Source organism: Diadema antillarum, unplaced genomic scaffold (genome assembly GCF_040938485.1).
Source record: "Diadema antillarum isolate AM-2024a unplaced genomic scaffold, OU_Dant_1.0 seq00000131_RagTag, whole genome shotgun sequence".
NCBI classification, from domain to species: Eukaryota; Metazoa; Echinodermata; class Echinoidea; order Diadematoida; family Diadematidae; genus Diadema; species Diadema antillarum.
In genome coordinates, this window is record NW_027271209.1 from 345,150 (window position 1) to 358,761 (window position 13,612).

At 38.1% G+C, this 13,612-nt stretch overlaps 1 protein-coding gene across 17 annotated transcripts in view; it reads left to right on the top strand.

Annotated features, from left to right (window-relative positions):
• Window positions 1–13,612, top strand: part of LOC139727452 (anoctamin-4-like) — a 127,451-nt gene that overhangs the window by 67,433 nt on the left and 46,406 nt on the right. For 12 of the 17 annotated variants that reach the window (XM_071638408.1, XM_071638409.1, XM_071638410.1 and 9 more), the window contains 6 exons: window positions 1,191–1,245; window positions 3,434–3,488; window positions 4,428–4,540; window positions 6,202–6,237; window positions 12,659–12,723; window positions 13,457–13,591. In XM_071638408.1, the coding sequence (XP_071494509.1) occupies window positions 1,191–1,245; window positions 3,434–3,488; window positions 4,428–4,540; window positions 6,202–6,237; window positions 12,659–12,723; window positions 13,457–13,591 (459 nt within the window). The remainder of the gene's footprint in view (window positions 1–1,190; window positions 1,246–3,433; window positions 3,489–4,427; window positions 4,541–6,201; window positions 6,238–12,658; window positions 12,724–13,456; window positions 13,592–13,612) is intronic. The other 5 variants (XM_071638415.1, XM_071638416.1, XM_071638422.1 and 2 more) reach the window with 1 other exon arrangement.

Sequence of the window (13,612 nt, forward strand, 5' to 3'; positions counted from 1 at the left end):
GAACGACATGTGAATGAAAAAAAAAAACAGTGAGTAGAAAAATCCCATGATCAAACTCGCCATACTAATCCTGGGGGAGGTGTGTAGGACTATGTTCCAGTTACACGATTGTTTAGACATGTACAGACTGAAGATTTGAAGTGCTTGGTTTGCAACAGAGTGAGTATTTGGGGCAGTGTATGAATGGCAGTGAAAATTTAACTGTTTTGTTTGGCAGTCTAATAGTGGACAATTCTTTTTAAGGGAATGGGCATAATGTTTCACCACCAGCACCTAGATTTGCACAAATAATTGCTCAAAGATTCATGTTTACACCTGGACAAGAATTTGTCCATAATGCTCAGAGTTTCTTGTAATTATCCCACTGTCAGTCTGTTTTTTTAATGCTTCTTTCTTTAGCTCTTTGTCATTCAGTTCCATCTGATAGTAATGTCAGCCTGAGAGTATGAAGTGTGATGAGCAGTCACAAGAATTGAATTTGTTCTTAAACCTCGCTCGTTCACCCCTGAATATTTTTAGTTACATTTCAATTTTGCTATTTGCTTTTTTCCTTGACTGTTTTTTTTTAAACTGTGAAGGACAACTTCTTTCCCTTTGTTTATATTCCAAGGAAATAAGCTGTGGTATGAAGAACATTATGGAAATAGTTTGTATTTGTATATGCCTAGAATGAATGAGGCCCATAAGGGGTTATGACTTGACTGCCAAAAGTTGAGGGAGATTTGTTTTCTTCCTGCCCTGGGTACTTTTAAATGTCAAGACTATCATGTCCACAAGGCCTATTCCTCTTTACTTCCCATGTGGAGGTAGCAGAAACCACTTAGTCTGCTCTCAAGGCTTTGGGCTTCATTTTAACCTTTTGTACGTTCATTTGGCATTGATCTTGGTGGCATATGGCCCATTTCCCCCTAGATACAGCATACATCAGCCTGAAGGCCAGACCATTAGCCTGGGTGTGTCAGAGAGGTAGTCTCTTTCTGCAGTTGGAATAATTGATCTGTACACGCTCTTGACATTCTTTGTCAAATGACCAAAGACCCAGTGCTGTTTTAGTAATGGAAGGTTTATTGTGAGAGAAACTGGTTTCATTTTGCATGTAATGGATGACAGTTGCCGAATTCTACACCTTGACAAAAGGTTGGTAATATCTTAAATGAATCAACCATGCATATTTTTATTTTGCCTTACAGGTTCATCATGGAGAGCAGAGATACCTTCTTCCCAAACAACGTCCGCAACCGAATCGTAAGTTTTTGCACTGAGGTCATCTACCGCTAGTCTCTATAATGATTAAGTCTGTCATAGCCATTTCCAACCTGAATAGTGTGCAGTGTCAGTGGCATTTTAATATGTTGATCGCCAGAGGGTTAAAGGGCTGATCAGGTTTTACCTTAGCTCTCCACCCACACACTAGCATGCCAGGGTTAAAAAACAGAACCAAAAAAACACACACACACACACACACACACACACACACAAAACCCACACAATTCCTCAAACACCTCAAAATTCTGTTTTTATACTTCTGCCCTATCAATGATTTGCCTAAAAAAAAAAAGAGTCTGTATCCTGTTCAGAAGCAGTTTGGAGCTTTCAGAGAATCTTTACCACATTTACAATGATGACATAATCATATGTTTGCCGAGGTAATAGCACCTAACTCTCAACACAACTTTTGTTTTTTTCCAAGGTGGTTTAGATCTAATTTACACTCTACATACAAATGTGGCGGCCCTAGTTTTGGTTTTGATTTTAGTCATGGGGCCACCATATGCCTACATTTTGGTAGCAAGGATAAGTGTAAAAACATGGTTTAACTAATGGAAAGTTACTCTTTTTTTAATTTGGACCACTCTCTTGAATAGCATTCAGGATATATATATTTTATATTTTTGTTGTTGTGTGTGTGTGTGTTCGTGTCTGTATACATACTGTACTTTGATTTTTTTTTTTAAAGAGGAATGTATAGTCTATTATGAACATTGACTTTGAGCGCATCATTTTGCCCTTAACAAAAACAAACAAAACAAAACAACAACAAACAACCTCCCCACGCACATACACGGATGTTCTGAAACTGTTAGGAGGCTGCTGTCCTTCCCAAGCTATGCAGTACTTGTCGAGGCTTGTTGGGCAGTGCGTCATTTCACAGATACCTTTCTCTTCTTTATAGCTACCATCCACCCTTTACAACTAACCACAGGTTGGCAGGTAGTTGAATGTGTGGAGAAAGAGATGTAAATGAGTCATAGGTCTTGCACCATGCGGTGTAAAGGGAAGCCTTCCTCCCCTTTTTCTCCTCCGACTGAGCGGTTGCCGTGGCATTTCTCTTACCCCTCCCCCCTGCCGTGCCCCGTTCGATTTCAAGTCAGGACAGGGTCTAGCCTAGCCTTCGTCAAAGGCACAATCCCTATATGGTATTTGCAAAAGAAGTGAGCAGGGGATTGTTAAACAGGACAGAATCAGCTGAGGTGAGAAGCCCTTTGGAGACCCGTCTGAATGTCTGGTCTTGCATCTTCGACTTCTGATTTTAATTGGTAGCAAAAATCGTAACAAATCAACCAAATCTCTGTTGTTACTCTTTACATGATACATTCCGCACTGACAGCCGATGGGCAAATCTAGCAATTCCATTGGTCAAATTGACTATTAACCAATTTTTTTTTTTTTCACTGCTGAATTATTCAGTGGGAGAGGGGCCCAGATTAGGCTTTTTACCAGTCAATGAATGATAATCACATTTGCAGATCTCAAAAGGCTTTTATGCAGAAGCACTTTGCTTTAATAATTATCTCCTCTGCTCAAAATGTTAGTACTAACAGCAGGAGGACCTTGTGAAAATGACAACGTCAAGCTACAGTATGATTCATAGGGGGGGGGGGGGGAGGTGATGTGTATGTGTGTAGGCAGAGACATGCCTACACAGGAAAAAACAAACTGACAGACCCCTAGAGCCCCATTTATGAAACACACAACATAAAGTAGATAAACAAATTAACAGTGTACATGTCATTATCAAAATGTGTAAGTGATATGGTCAATAGCATATTGATGGAAGAAATGCGCTCACAAATGCACGCACACACACATGTACATTGTACACTGAATGCTCATGGAAAAAAACACAGGTCTCTGTATATATGTTTTTATACATAATTTGGACAAAAAAGAAATGAAATGAAAATGAATAAAATTATAAAATCTCCTATGATAGTGGTAATGTTCAGCAATGTATGTTATATGATCACACATATTCCCAAGAGGAACTTGGACGAATCTCAAATAATAACACTAAGCAGTGAAAATGACCTCTCATACATTTTGCATGTAACTGTACTACAGACTGTACACCTGTAGATGCTTGCTGCTGGTGTGACTGGGAAAAGACAGCACATTCTTGACTTAAAGTTATATTTGTTTCTGTCCCTTTCAGGTGTACGAGATCTTGGAGAGGATGCGCTATGATGAAACTGACCCAACCAAGTTTGGTGAGACAGCAGCTCACGCCATCTGCTTTTGCAGCTTGGATTTAAAGGGAAATAGGATGTTTAGATAAATGGAGCAATGAAATTCAGTCAATCATATGTCTTCTTGTAATTCTGTTATCTGTCAGTAGTCTGCAATATTGAGAGCTGTAATGACATGCTGAGATGTCTTTGCATTATTGGGCTTTCATATTCATTTCCTCACATAAAAGTTCTATTTGTGCAGGAATCCAAACGTTTTTGTAAAGACCTCTGCCCTTGGAAAGTAATGGAGGCATCAGAGTTTATTTGAGTGATTGTTAGGTGATACTTCCGCATGAAACATCCGTCAGAATGTGAAACTGCTTCGTTCAATCTTTTATTCTCCATCTTGAATGAATGTCAGTGGAACTGGGATAGTTGCCCTTGACCTGTGTGTTTTCATATTGTGACTGTTGCAGATGATGCAAGCACAAGCAGAGCATGACTACTGGCATACAAACTTTAATAGCCATTCTTTCAACTTCTTCAATGAAGCAAGATATTCCGACAAGTGTGTGTCGGACACATATACTGTATACACGATATATTTTTAAAATGAGTCTAAAGTATCTATTGTTAATCAGGACTTCCCAACAATTTCTTGAGTGGTTAGATTTACGATCCTGGAATACAGTACTGAATAGAGTAATGTACATGTCACAATGCATGTCCGGATTAGACTTGATATTTTCACGTTTTTAATTTAGCACCTGACTTGCGAAATTCAAAAAAAAACCCATAAAAACCTTTGAAATATATGGCGTATAAGGTGCTTGCCTGTACACAATTGTAAGTATGTGTATTTCAGCAAATTCATCATACATGCATTGTGGGCTAACTCTGCCATTGTTCAAAGGAGATTCTGATATTTTTTACTTCTTCCTCCTCGACCCCCCCCCCCTCCCCATCCCTCCATCGTAGGCATTGACCACCTGATTGCCAATGGCTCCTACTTCGCTGCCTACCCGCTCCATGAGGGCGACTGGAAGAGTGAGCATTCTATGCTGACACACGGACCTCTCAACGATCGCCATGTACGTATTTCCCCATCCCTGGTGGGAAGCTCATGCTAGTTACGTGGGCGGGTGCTTCATATTATGTTAAGATCAAGTATCTGACAGTGGGAGGGAGGAAATTCCCTGTAGTCTCAGTTAAATGCCGATTGATAAATATGCTGCTAAGAAGTTTGCAAAACTTTGGGGCAAACAGTTTGGGAGTATTACTTAGAAGACATGGAAGCAAATTTAGGTGACATTTAGTCATCACGGTAACCCATGACAAACTAAAGACGTTAACAAAACTTGCAAATGGCAGAAACATAAACCATAAGGTTTTTGTTTGTCTTTTGGTTGTTGTTGGGTTTTATGTGGGGTAATTTAGTGGTTATATCTGGTTTTTTTTTTATGTAAACATATGACCTGGCTTCAATGTGAAATATCTTTATACTTCAAAGTCTTGTGATCAATAGGTATATACATGTAATATGACCATATTGCTGTACAGATCTCACTGCTCAAATCTTACTTTTGCCTACCCCAAAACTCAACTTTTCATAGGCTTTGTCATTTTTTCCAGTATATGTGGGCAGATCCACCAGTGTACAGTGTAGATACAACTTGTGTAGATAAACATTTTATAACCTACACATTTGTAATTCAGAGCAGCACATCTGCAATTTCTAATTGATGTTGAACATAAAGTCTTCGTCTTTGTCCATCTACATTTGTGTGTATTACATTTTCTGTGGTTAACTTGCACACTTCCCTTCACTATGTTGCTCTCAGTATTTCAATCTGTGTGTCATTAACCTCCTGTGCTCCCATTCTCTTCAGACTATAGAGACCAAAATAGAGTGCCCCCTGTAAATTAGGTGCATTCCATTCCCTTCTGTGAATTTCAAATTCATTTGGAAATAACAATACCGGAAAAGTGTGTGTATTTATGTAGATCATAAAATATTTGTCATAGATCCAGTGATAATAGGTATGATGGGATATTTTAACAGACAGCAGTATCAGACAGACTTATGTACGGATTTCACAAAAGTGGGCAGAGAAGCAATGCCAAGATTAAAGCATGATACAGTGCACTGCAGTTATAACGAACATGGTTATAATGAAATTCTCATTACGACAAAGTAGAAATTCAGGTCCCAAATTGTTATCTGTATAATATCTTTATATACTTTACTGTTCAGCTATTAACAAAATCTCGATATAGAGAAAGAAAGCCGGTGATCCCGAAGACCTTTTGTAACAGGAGTGCATTGCACATGAAAATGGTTTGTCGACTGCCCATCTCAACCTATCAAAGGCATTGGAGATATTCGCGTCTTTGTAAGGGGGAGTTTTGTAAAAACAATTGTCAGTGTAGTATCAGCATCAAAAGAACCAAAAAAAAAAAAAAAATCACAGCAGTGAAGTATTTAACACTTGGTCGAAATATATATGAGAGCTGAACAGTAGAATCTCTGTTGGAAAGGATTTTTATTTTCTGTGCATGGAAGGGTGACAAATAGGGATCGTGTTATTTCCCCTTCCCAACAGGTTGTTAAGATTTCAGGGTAAGTTGTTGAAAGTGGACCATTGTACAATATTGAAAATGCATCTCATCCCATTCTCGTTCATGTGAACCAAAATTTATCTGGCACTCTTCTGCAATTCCTTGTGTTCGCACGAAATGATGCAATATATAGCAGGTCCCCGTATGGGCACTACCAAATTTTAGAAACGTGAGTATGACACCAAACCTTGGCTATGCATGAAGCCTGACGAAACTTAACATCAGTGGACATAATCCGACATGCTCATGGCATCATTTACAGGCTTTTTTTTTTCTGTTTTGTTTTTGATTAATTTTCTTTCCTTTATGACATTCGTTTTTCTCCGGCAGTTCGATTAAAGGAGAATTTACCTTGAGGAAAGAGTGGTTATGAGAAAATGCAGTGATGTGAAAGCAACAGATCAGGGAATATTCTCGCAAAAATTGGACACATGATGAAAATTTCTTGACCCACCTGTAAAGACATTAGGTCAGGTAATATAGCCTGTCATGGGTACTACAATATCAGTGGTCTTGGTCAGATCGCTTTATATCTCATACATTGTTCTCCTCATCTATGTTTTGCATCAAGAACTTTAATCCTGAGAAGAAATAAAATTTTGACCTTTGCATCTCAGATGGCATGCAAGAATGTGTTTTTGATTCTTCAGAAGTGGAACCGTAATGGAATGAAATTTAAAGTTTCCGAGATGATGAACTGTAATGTCAGTGACAATTCAAGAAAGACATTATGAGGAGTCTGTTGCTTGAAAAATAAAAGGAACGTGATTGCAATGTTTTTTTTTTTTTATTTTTTTATTTCACAAACCGTCTTTCAGTCAGCCACAACTTTGTAGATGATTATGAACTGAACTGTTGCTTTCTGTTGCATCATTTTCAATGGAATATTACTGTCTCTCCAGGGGGTATATTCTCCTCCAAGATTATGATGATTCATAATTTGGAAGTTACTTTGGTATCATTCGAGTTTATAAAATTGCATGTTGATTTGGGGGAGTAAAACTTTCATTGACTTCAGATTTTCATGGGCCTGGGATTCATTTTTACTCTTGTTTTCTTTGACAGGAGTACCTTATTTTTATGGCAGTGAATTTTAGTGTTTATCTAATGTAACTGGTCTTTACCAAGAAAAAGGTAGTGTGACACCAACACCTCTGTAAACAATCACATGGATACAGAAGATGCAGAAAGATTCATTACCATTTTTTTTTTTTTTTTTTTTTGGGGGGGGGATTCATTTTCAAGTTATGTTCAAATAATTTTCAAATGATTTTTGACCAGTTATCAATTTCTATGAAAGTTAGACAGTTATTTCATCAAAGAGTAGGACACTATACATTATCAAGGCATTCACATTACTGGCACAAATCACTAACTGCTTGCATGTGCAAAAGCACTAGAAGACTAGAATATATGACTCATTCTCAATTAACTACTACCAGTTAATAGTGACCTTGACAACATGCCTTCTAACTGTCAATAGAAATTGTCAGTAAAACACCTCTGAACATTAACTTTACTTTCAGTCATAATAGTAATTGTTTGCCAGAAATACATCACGACATTCATAACTAATAAAATCAACCAAACAAACAAAATACAGCCATTATTCTGATTCTCAAACCAGTCTGAAAGACTAGTTATCAATAAATCTTTGGACAAGCCATTGTGAGCTTGTAATGGCAAGTTGAGGTAACATTCTTGCATGTACTTGATCATTCACAATACATTAGTGTATGTACATCTAGTACAATAAAGAAAACTGTTACCAGAAAATTATGTGTTATATATCCTGGTATTTTGAATTGAATTATTGCACATTAGTGTGCAGAGTGCATTGATGTACATGTCAATGTTCCCAGATAGCAGTTGACGTGAAGTTGCTAGAAAAGTGTCCTTTGTCTTTGTACAAAGTTGTATTACACTTTTGTACATTGCTCGATACTTTCATCACTCATTTTCTATAGACAACTATAAAACAGAAACAGGCTTATCTGTAGTGTTTTCTGAAATAGTCTCAATTTCCAGAATTAAATATCATGGTTCAGAGAATGACTGCTTTCATATCTGGAGCCCTGGAGAAGTTTAGATTGAGAAATGTATACATGTACATGAGAAATTGGTTAAAAGCATTATTGCAAAAATGATTTATTGAATGAAAAGTCTCTCCCCCCTCCCCCAAGAAAAAGAGGTGGAAATGAAAAGAGGAAACTCACATTTCCTCTAATAATAAATACCCTTGCAATATCCTGTGTACTAAACTGATGTTTCAAGGTGTTTAAAAACAAGGAGAAAAGAGAGGTGTACCAGTCCTATATGTCTATGAGTTGAAAAGTCAATCACATCCTGTTCTTGAAAGTGGAGATAATTTTGTGACACATGGCATATAGGCTTTGATCAGTTCATGAGGAATCTTGTCCAATCTGTAGCAGCGGCGCAAGCGTCTGTACACACGTTTCATTGTGGTTATGACTCCCCTGCAATACAAATTTTGGAGGATGATTCAGCTTGATTCTGATGCCTACCTTATAACGATGTGGCGATGTGAAACACCTGCATTCATGATTCATGTAGAAAAGACTCCAAAACTAGATTAACTCCCCTTTGCAACCCTCTCAAATTTCAGAATTTTTATAAGACAGTATTAGTTACGGCAAATTTACCCCTTTGCTTTATTTGCCTATGGAGACCAGGAAACCTCCAGAATTATTTCTCCATTTTGAACCGTTTGTTTTTTGAACAGATCCAATGTTGTGTGTTAGTTTCGACTGCTTAGTCATCATGTTGCAGTACTCTATAAAGCTTTAATCTGTTCCAGACTGGCCCCCAGTCACAGTGCTTAGCAAATCTGGGTTACCTGCAGCTAAGCTCAGCTAAGCTAAGCTACAGTAAATGTTAGTGCAGGTTAGTTGATGGGGCACATCCTCTGATCCTACGGTCAGTCTGTTTTAGTCACCAGAGAACATCTGTCATGCTGTCACACTTCTGTGATAATGTCATTCAGCCATTTATTGACAACCAGTCCACTTCATTCTTAGTCATTCAAAGAATTTTGTTTCCCCCCTCACACACCTTGTTGTCATTGTGTTTTCCCTCCTGCATGGTTATGCATGCACTAACAAACTGCATTTGTTAGCATGGTTTGATTTGTGTTAAAACCATAACCATTGCTTGCACATTGTTTGTTTCCCAAAGTACATGAATTACCGCCAAGATCATGATTTGTCATACAGTATGACTATCACCCATGTCCATTTACCCTTTAATACAATAACCATCACTTCACCTTCAGACACGTTGTGTGTGACCTATGATCACACACACACACACACTCACTCACAGTTAAAAGATGTGTAGAAATGGAAACCTTTTGTACTATGCTTGTGAGGGCCTTAAATTTTAAAGTGCTGCTGTAGTCAACAGATAGCCACTTTTTGATCTCAAACCGTGGTTCTGGTTTCAAGGAAATGTGGACAGACATTAAAACTTACATAATCAAGCCGTGCTATGTTTATGACACCCACAATATGTAACATTTTTACACAAATTCTCTGAGAGATCTAGATGAAAAGTGGCATCAGACTTGTTCTATACCTTATTTTGGCCAATTTCAGAAAGGCATAGTATCGTAAAGACACTGTAACATACACTGTAGCTTTTGCCCAAAGGCTGATAGATCTGTTCATGTCAATCAGTGCAATACTTATATATTTGTAGGGTTGGGTGCATTGGTTAGTAAAGCAATTTACAGAGGGGTTAGTAAAGCAATTTACTGAGGGAGAATACAGCCAAATTGCTGAGTGGCTTTTAATTCCTTAGCTGTAACTACTTCATATCTCCAGTGGGTATATGACAGATGTACAATTCCAATCATCATTCACTTCCAAGTATCAACTTTAGTTAACAATGCTGGTAATCATCTGCCCCCCTACCATCTCATTATCCCCACCAACAAAGCCACTATCATCACCCCAAAAGAATTCTCCATCATGCGTTACCACATTGCTTCTGCCTTCACTACATGTACCAATGTCTGTTACCACACCCTTGCTACAATTGTACATCCAATTCCATGCCTGCTCTATGATACATCTCTCCATGTCACGACCCACACTGCTTCCCCACAGCAGCTCCACATTCACCCCACCCTCATGTTGAAACATCACACTGTTGATAATAGTGCTTGAGTGTGCCCCATGGTGTTCACTCTCCCTATCTCTCAGGAGGTGGCAGTTTGTTGCAGCAAGATTGTTGCCCCTCATATTTCTTTTAGTGAAACTAAATTTGTGGTAGACATACAGTGTAGTACCAATGTCTCCCTTCACAATCAGTGTTACCTGGTATATCTGGCATAAAATGAGCTCCCACATGAGCTCAATCAATGAAAAATGTCAGAAAAACACAGACAAATTAAGATAGCACCGACGGGAAATAGATAATGGGATTTTCCAAGTTGGCTATGGCAGGAAGCGATAGTAAACTGTCACTTTCTATCACAAACGTTTACACTAAATACACCAAGCATACATAGCATGGCTGCCACTTTCGAAGCTTCAATGATTTTTATTTGTTAATTTGCATGGAATGAATTACTGGTGTTTGTATCCACTTTGACTGGAACTGTATGTTGGGGTCCATTATCTTTAAGTGCATTCTGTATGATGTTTGCATTTTCCAAATACCTGTTTATATGGGTAATGTACTCTAAAATAGATGTTGTAAAACAAACAAAAAAATATTCTTCTTGTTGGATATTTTGGCATTTTCTTTGCTCATGATCTGATGTATATATGTTTACTCTTTGAATTAGAACACAGTTAGTGATTATTTGAATGCTATACACTGTTCAAAAAAACATGACATTAGCTCCAATACACTTTTATTTTCTGTCCCTTTAATGGCATAACCAACTCGGGTGCCATGAAGGAAAAATGTTTGAAGGGAATCACTTTCACCTCTTCATCAGCCTGCCGCATCATCTCACAATGTTTACATTACTGCATGACAGCATTCATCACATAGAGTGGTTCCACTGCATTCCCTACCGCTAGAGTTAATTAATACATTACAGCATTAATACTTTACGTAGTCATGCCATTCAGTGTTTTCCCTCCCCACCAATCAACCAGATTATCAGCGAACATTGAATCTCCCTGCTGAGACCCAGTCATCTAATGGCAACCTTTCCTCATCCCCTCCCCTCACCCCCTCCCCCCCCCCCCCTCACCCACCACTTCAGCCCATTACTGTACCATGTTCTCTAGGCAACAGTATTGCAGTGCTTCCATAGTTTTAATCAAGACAAGGTTCTCTAAAGAAATCCAATGTGCTCGCACTAAATGGATGCTGTCTGCTAACCACCCATGACTGATTGAACATGGCGACCTCATCACTGAGAGAGTTCTTGAATTAATGGAGGGGCAAATGGCCTTGAATGAGATTGAAAAGTAATTATAATTTGAAGGAGGTACAGCTGTACATGATCAATGGGCTTGCAGCTTTTATGGGGAGGGGGTGATTAAAAAGAATCAACGGACTTCATACACGTTTTTGATATCACCGACATTTGAGATGGTAACAAGCAAGATATGTACAACTAATTTCACATCTCACATTCATTCATGTCAGTTTTCATACAATGCTACCATTTTTTTTTTTTTCAAGTGTGTCTGCTGGAAGATACACTTTTTGTCTTCCATTTTTTATATCAGACACACTTGCCTTGGATTTTTAACATCAGATACACATTTCTATTTATCACAATCCCAAGTTATAAAACTAAGATTACAGAATTGCTCTTTGTCCTGTTTTTGTATTTCAAATTTTACTGGTTATTTTTTAAAGAGTAAATAATAACAATTTGATTTGATGTACTACCGGTATGTAAGAAAAATTAGCTCAGCACTCATGCACTTCTTATCCTGGTGTCTTTGTATTTTACTTGTTAATGTGAACATAAGGATATTACTGTGTGGATTTCCTGGTATAGGGCTCGAATTATCTTTTTTATATATTTATATAGATGCAATGAACCTCTTACTAAATTACGAAGAGTGAAGCATTAACACAGCTATAGATTACAGCCTTTATTTCTCTCAGTGCTCTACACTTGATAAAGCCAAATATATGTTAGGGGAACTCTTTGTTTGAGCTTCAAGTCTCAACTCGTTGATGCATGTATTCATGTTGTGTTCATTGAGCGCATTGATATTCTGGGGAATCAGGCGGTGATTATTGCAATCATAAAATCCTTCTTTTTTTTTATGAGGGGTGACATGAGGAATATTTGCATATTATAGATATTGTGTCATATATTTCACAGTTAGACTACTTCCTTTTTTTAAAAGACATTATGCAGTTTGACATGTCCTCGGTATTGACTTGAGAGAAGCCTGTGCAACATCAAGTTGTCTGCCGAAATTGTTGATATTGTTTAAGACTTTATTTTTTTCATATCATGATGGTCATTACATTGCCATTTACCAGACATTTTAGTGGTCTTTATTGTGTGGATTTTTATATGGGTTTGGGGGGATTGTTTGATTTCTATGATGCGAACTGACAACAAAGTTTATGGCTTGTATGCACAGCTCCTCTACGAAGAGTGGGCGAGGCCGGGCAGATGGTACAAGAAGCAACCACTCGATCTCATCAGGTATGTCACGTTGCCGTAGCAACGATGAACATCATAGTCTTAACCGTGATAAAAAGAGGGGAATCGATGACGCTGATTACAGTAATGTGGATGACTTAATGGATGAATGTTGGTTATCCGGCCATCTTCTGAGATGGAAAATGAAACGACAAACAAACATGTTAATGTGGTGTGCTGCTTGCATTATTGAAATGAGCTGTACAGTAACATCAGGAGTTTGGAAAATGAATTAGGGACGAAAAGTGTTCATGGAAACGACAAAAAGCTATGGAAGTAAATGTGCAAATTGGTTTTATTGCATTTATGACCATTCCAGCAAGAGTTGCCGTCCTAACATCTTATATGAAATGGGGCCCTGGTGTATTACACCAATCAAGATTGGTGTAAATCACAATGCAAATGTCATGTCTTGTCATACCAAGAATTGCTGGTTCATCAATGCATCTATTATGCAGGATCGCTGTCATTTTTTTTTCTGTCAGTTACCTTTTGCAATACTGTTTATGCCATAACGGGTCTAATATTTTTTCAAATAGGGACTTCAGACAATTTCTGGTGTGGTTAAATTTGCTATTGTTAGATACAGATATCATTAAAAGAGGTAAATGACATTTTGCTGCTGAGTGCAACTGTAGTCAACAAGCAAAGAGAGAAGAAAAATAGAAAAGACAGCGTACATGAATGTCAACATGATCGTTTGATTTGTGGAGTGGGCTCTCGATTTACCTCACAGGCGCTACTTTGGGGAGAAGATCGGCATCTACTTCTGCTGGCTAGGGTTCTACACTGAGATGCTGACCTGGTCTGCCTTCGTTGGTCTCATCGTTTTCCTCTACGGCTGCATTGCTCTCCCTAGCAGCACTGTCGTGTGAGTACCTTATCATATCCA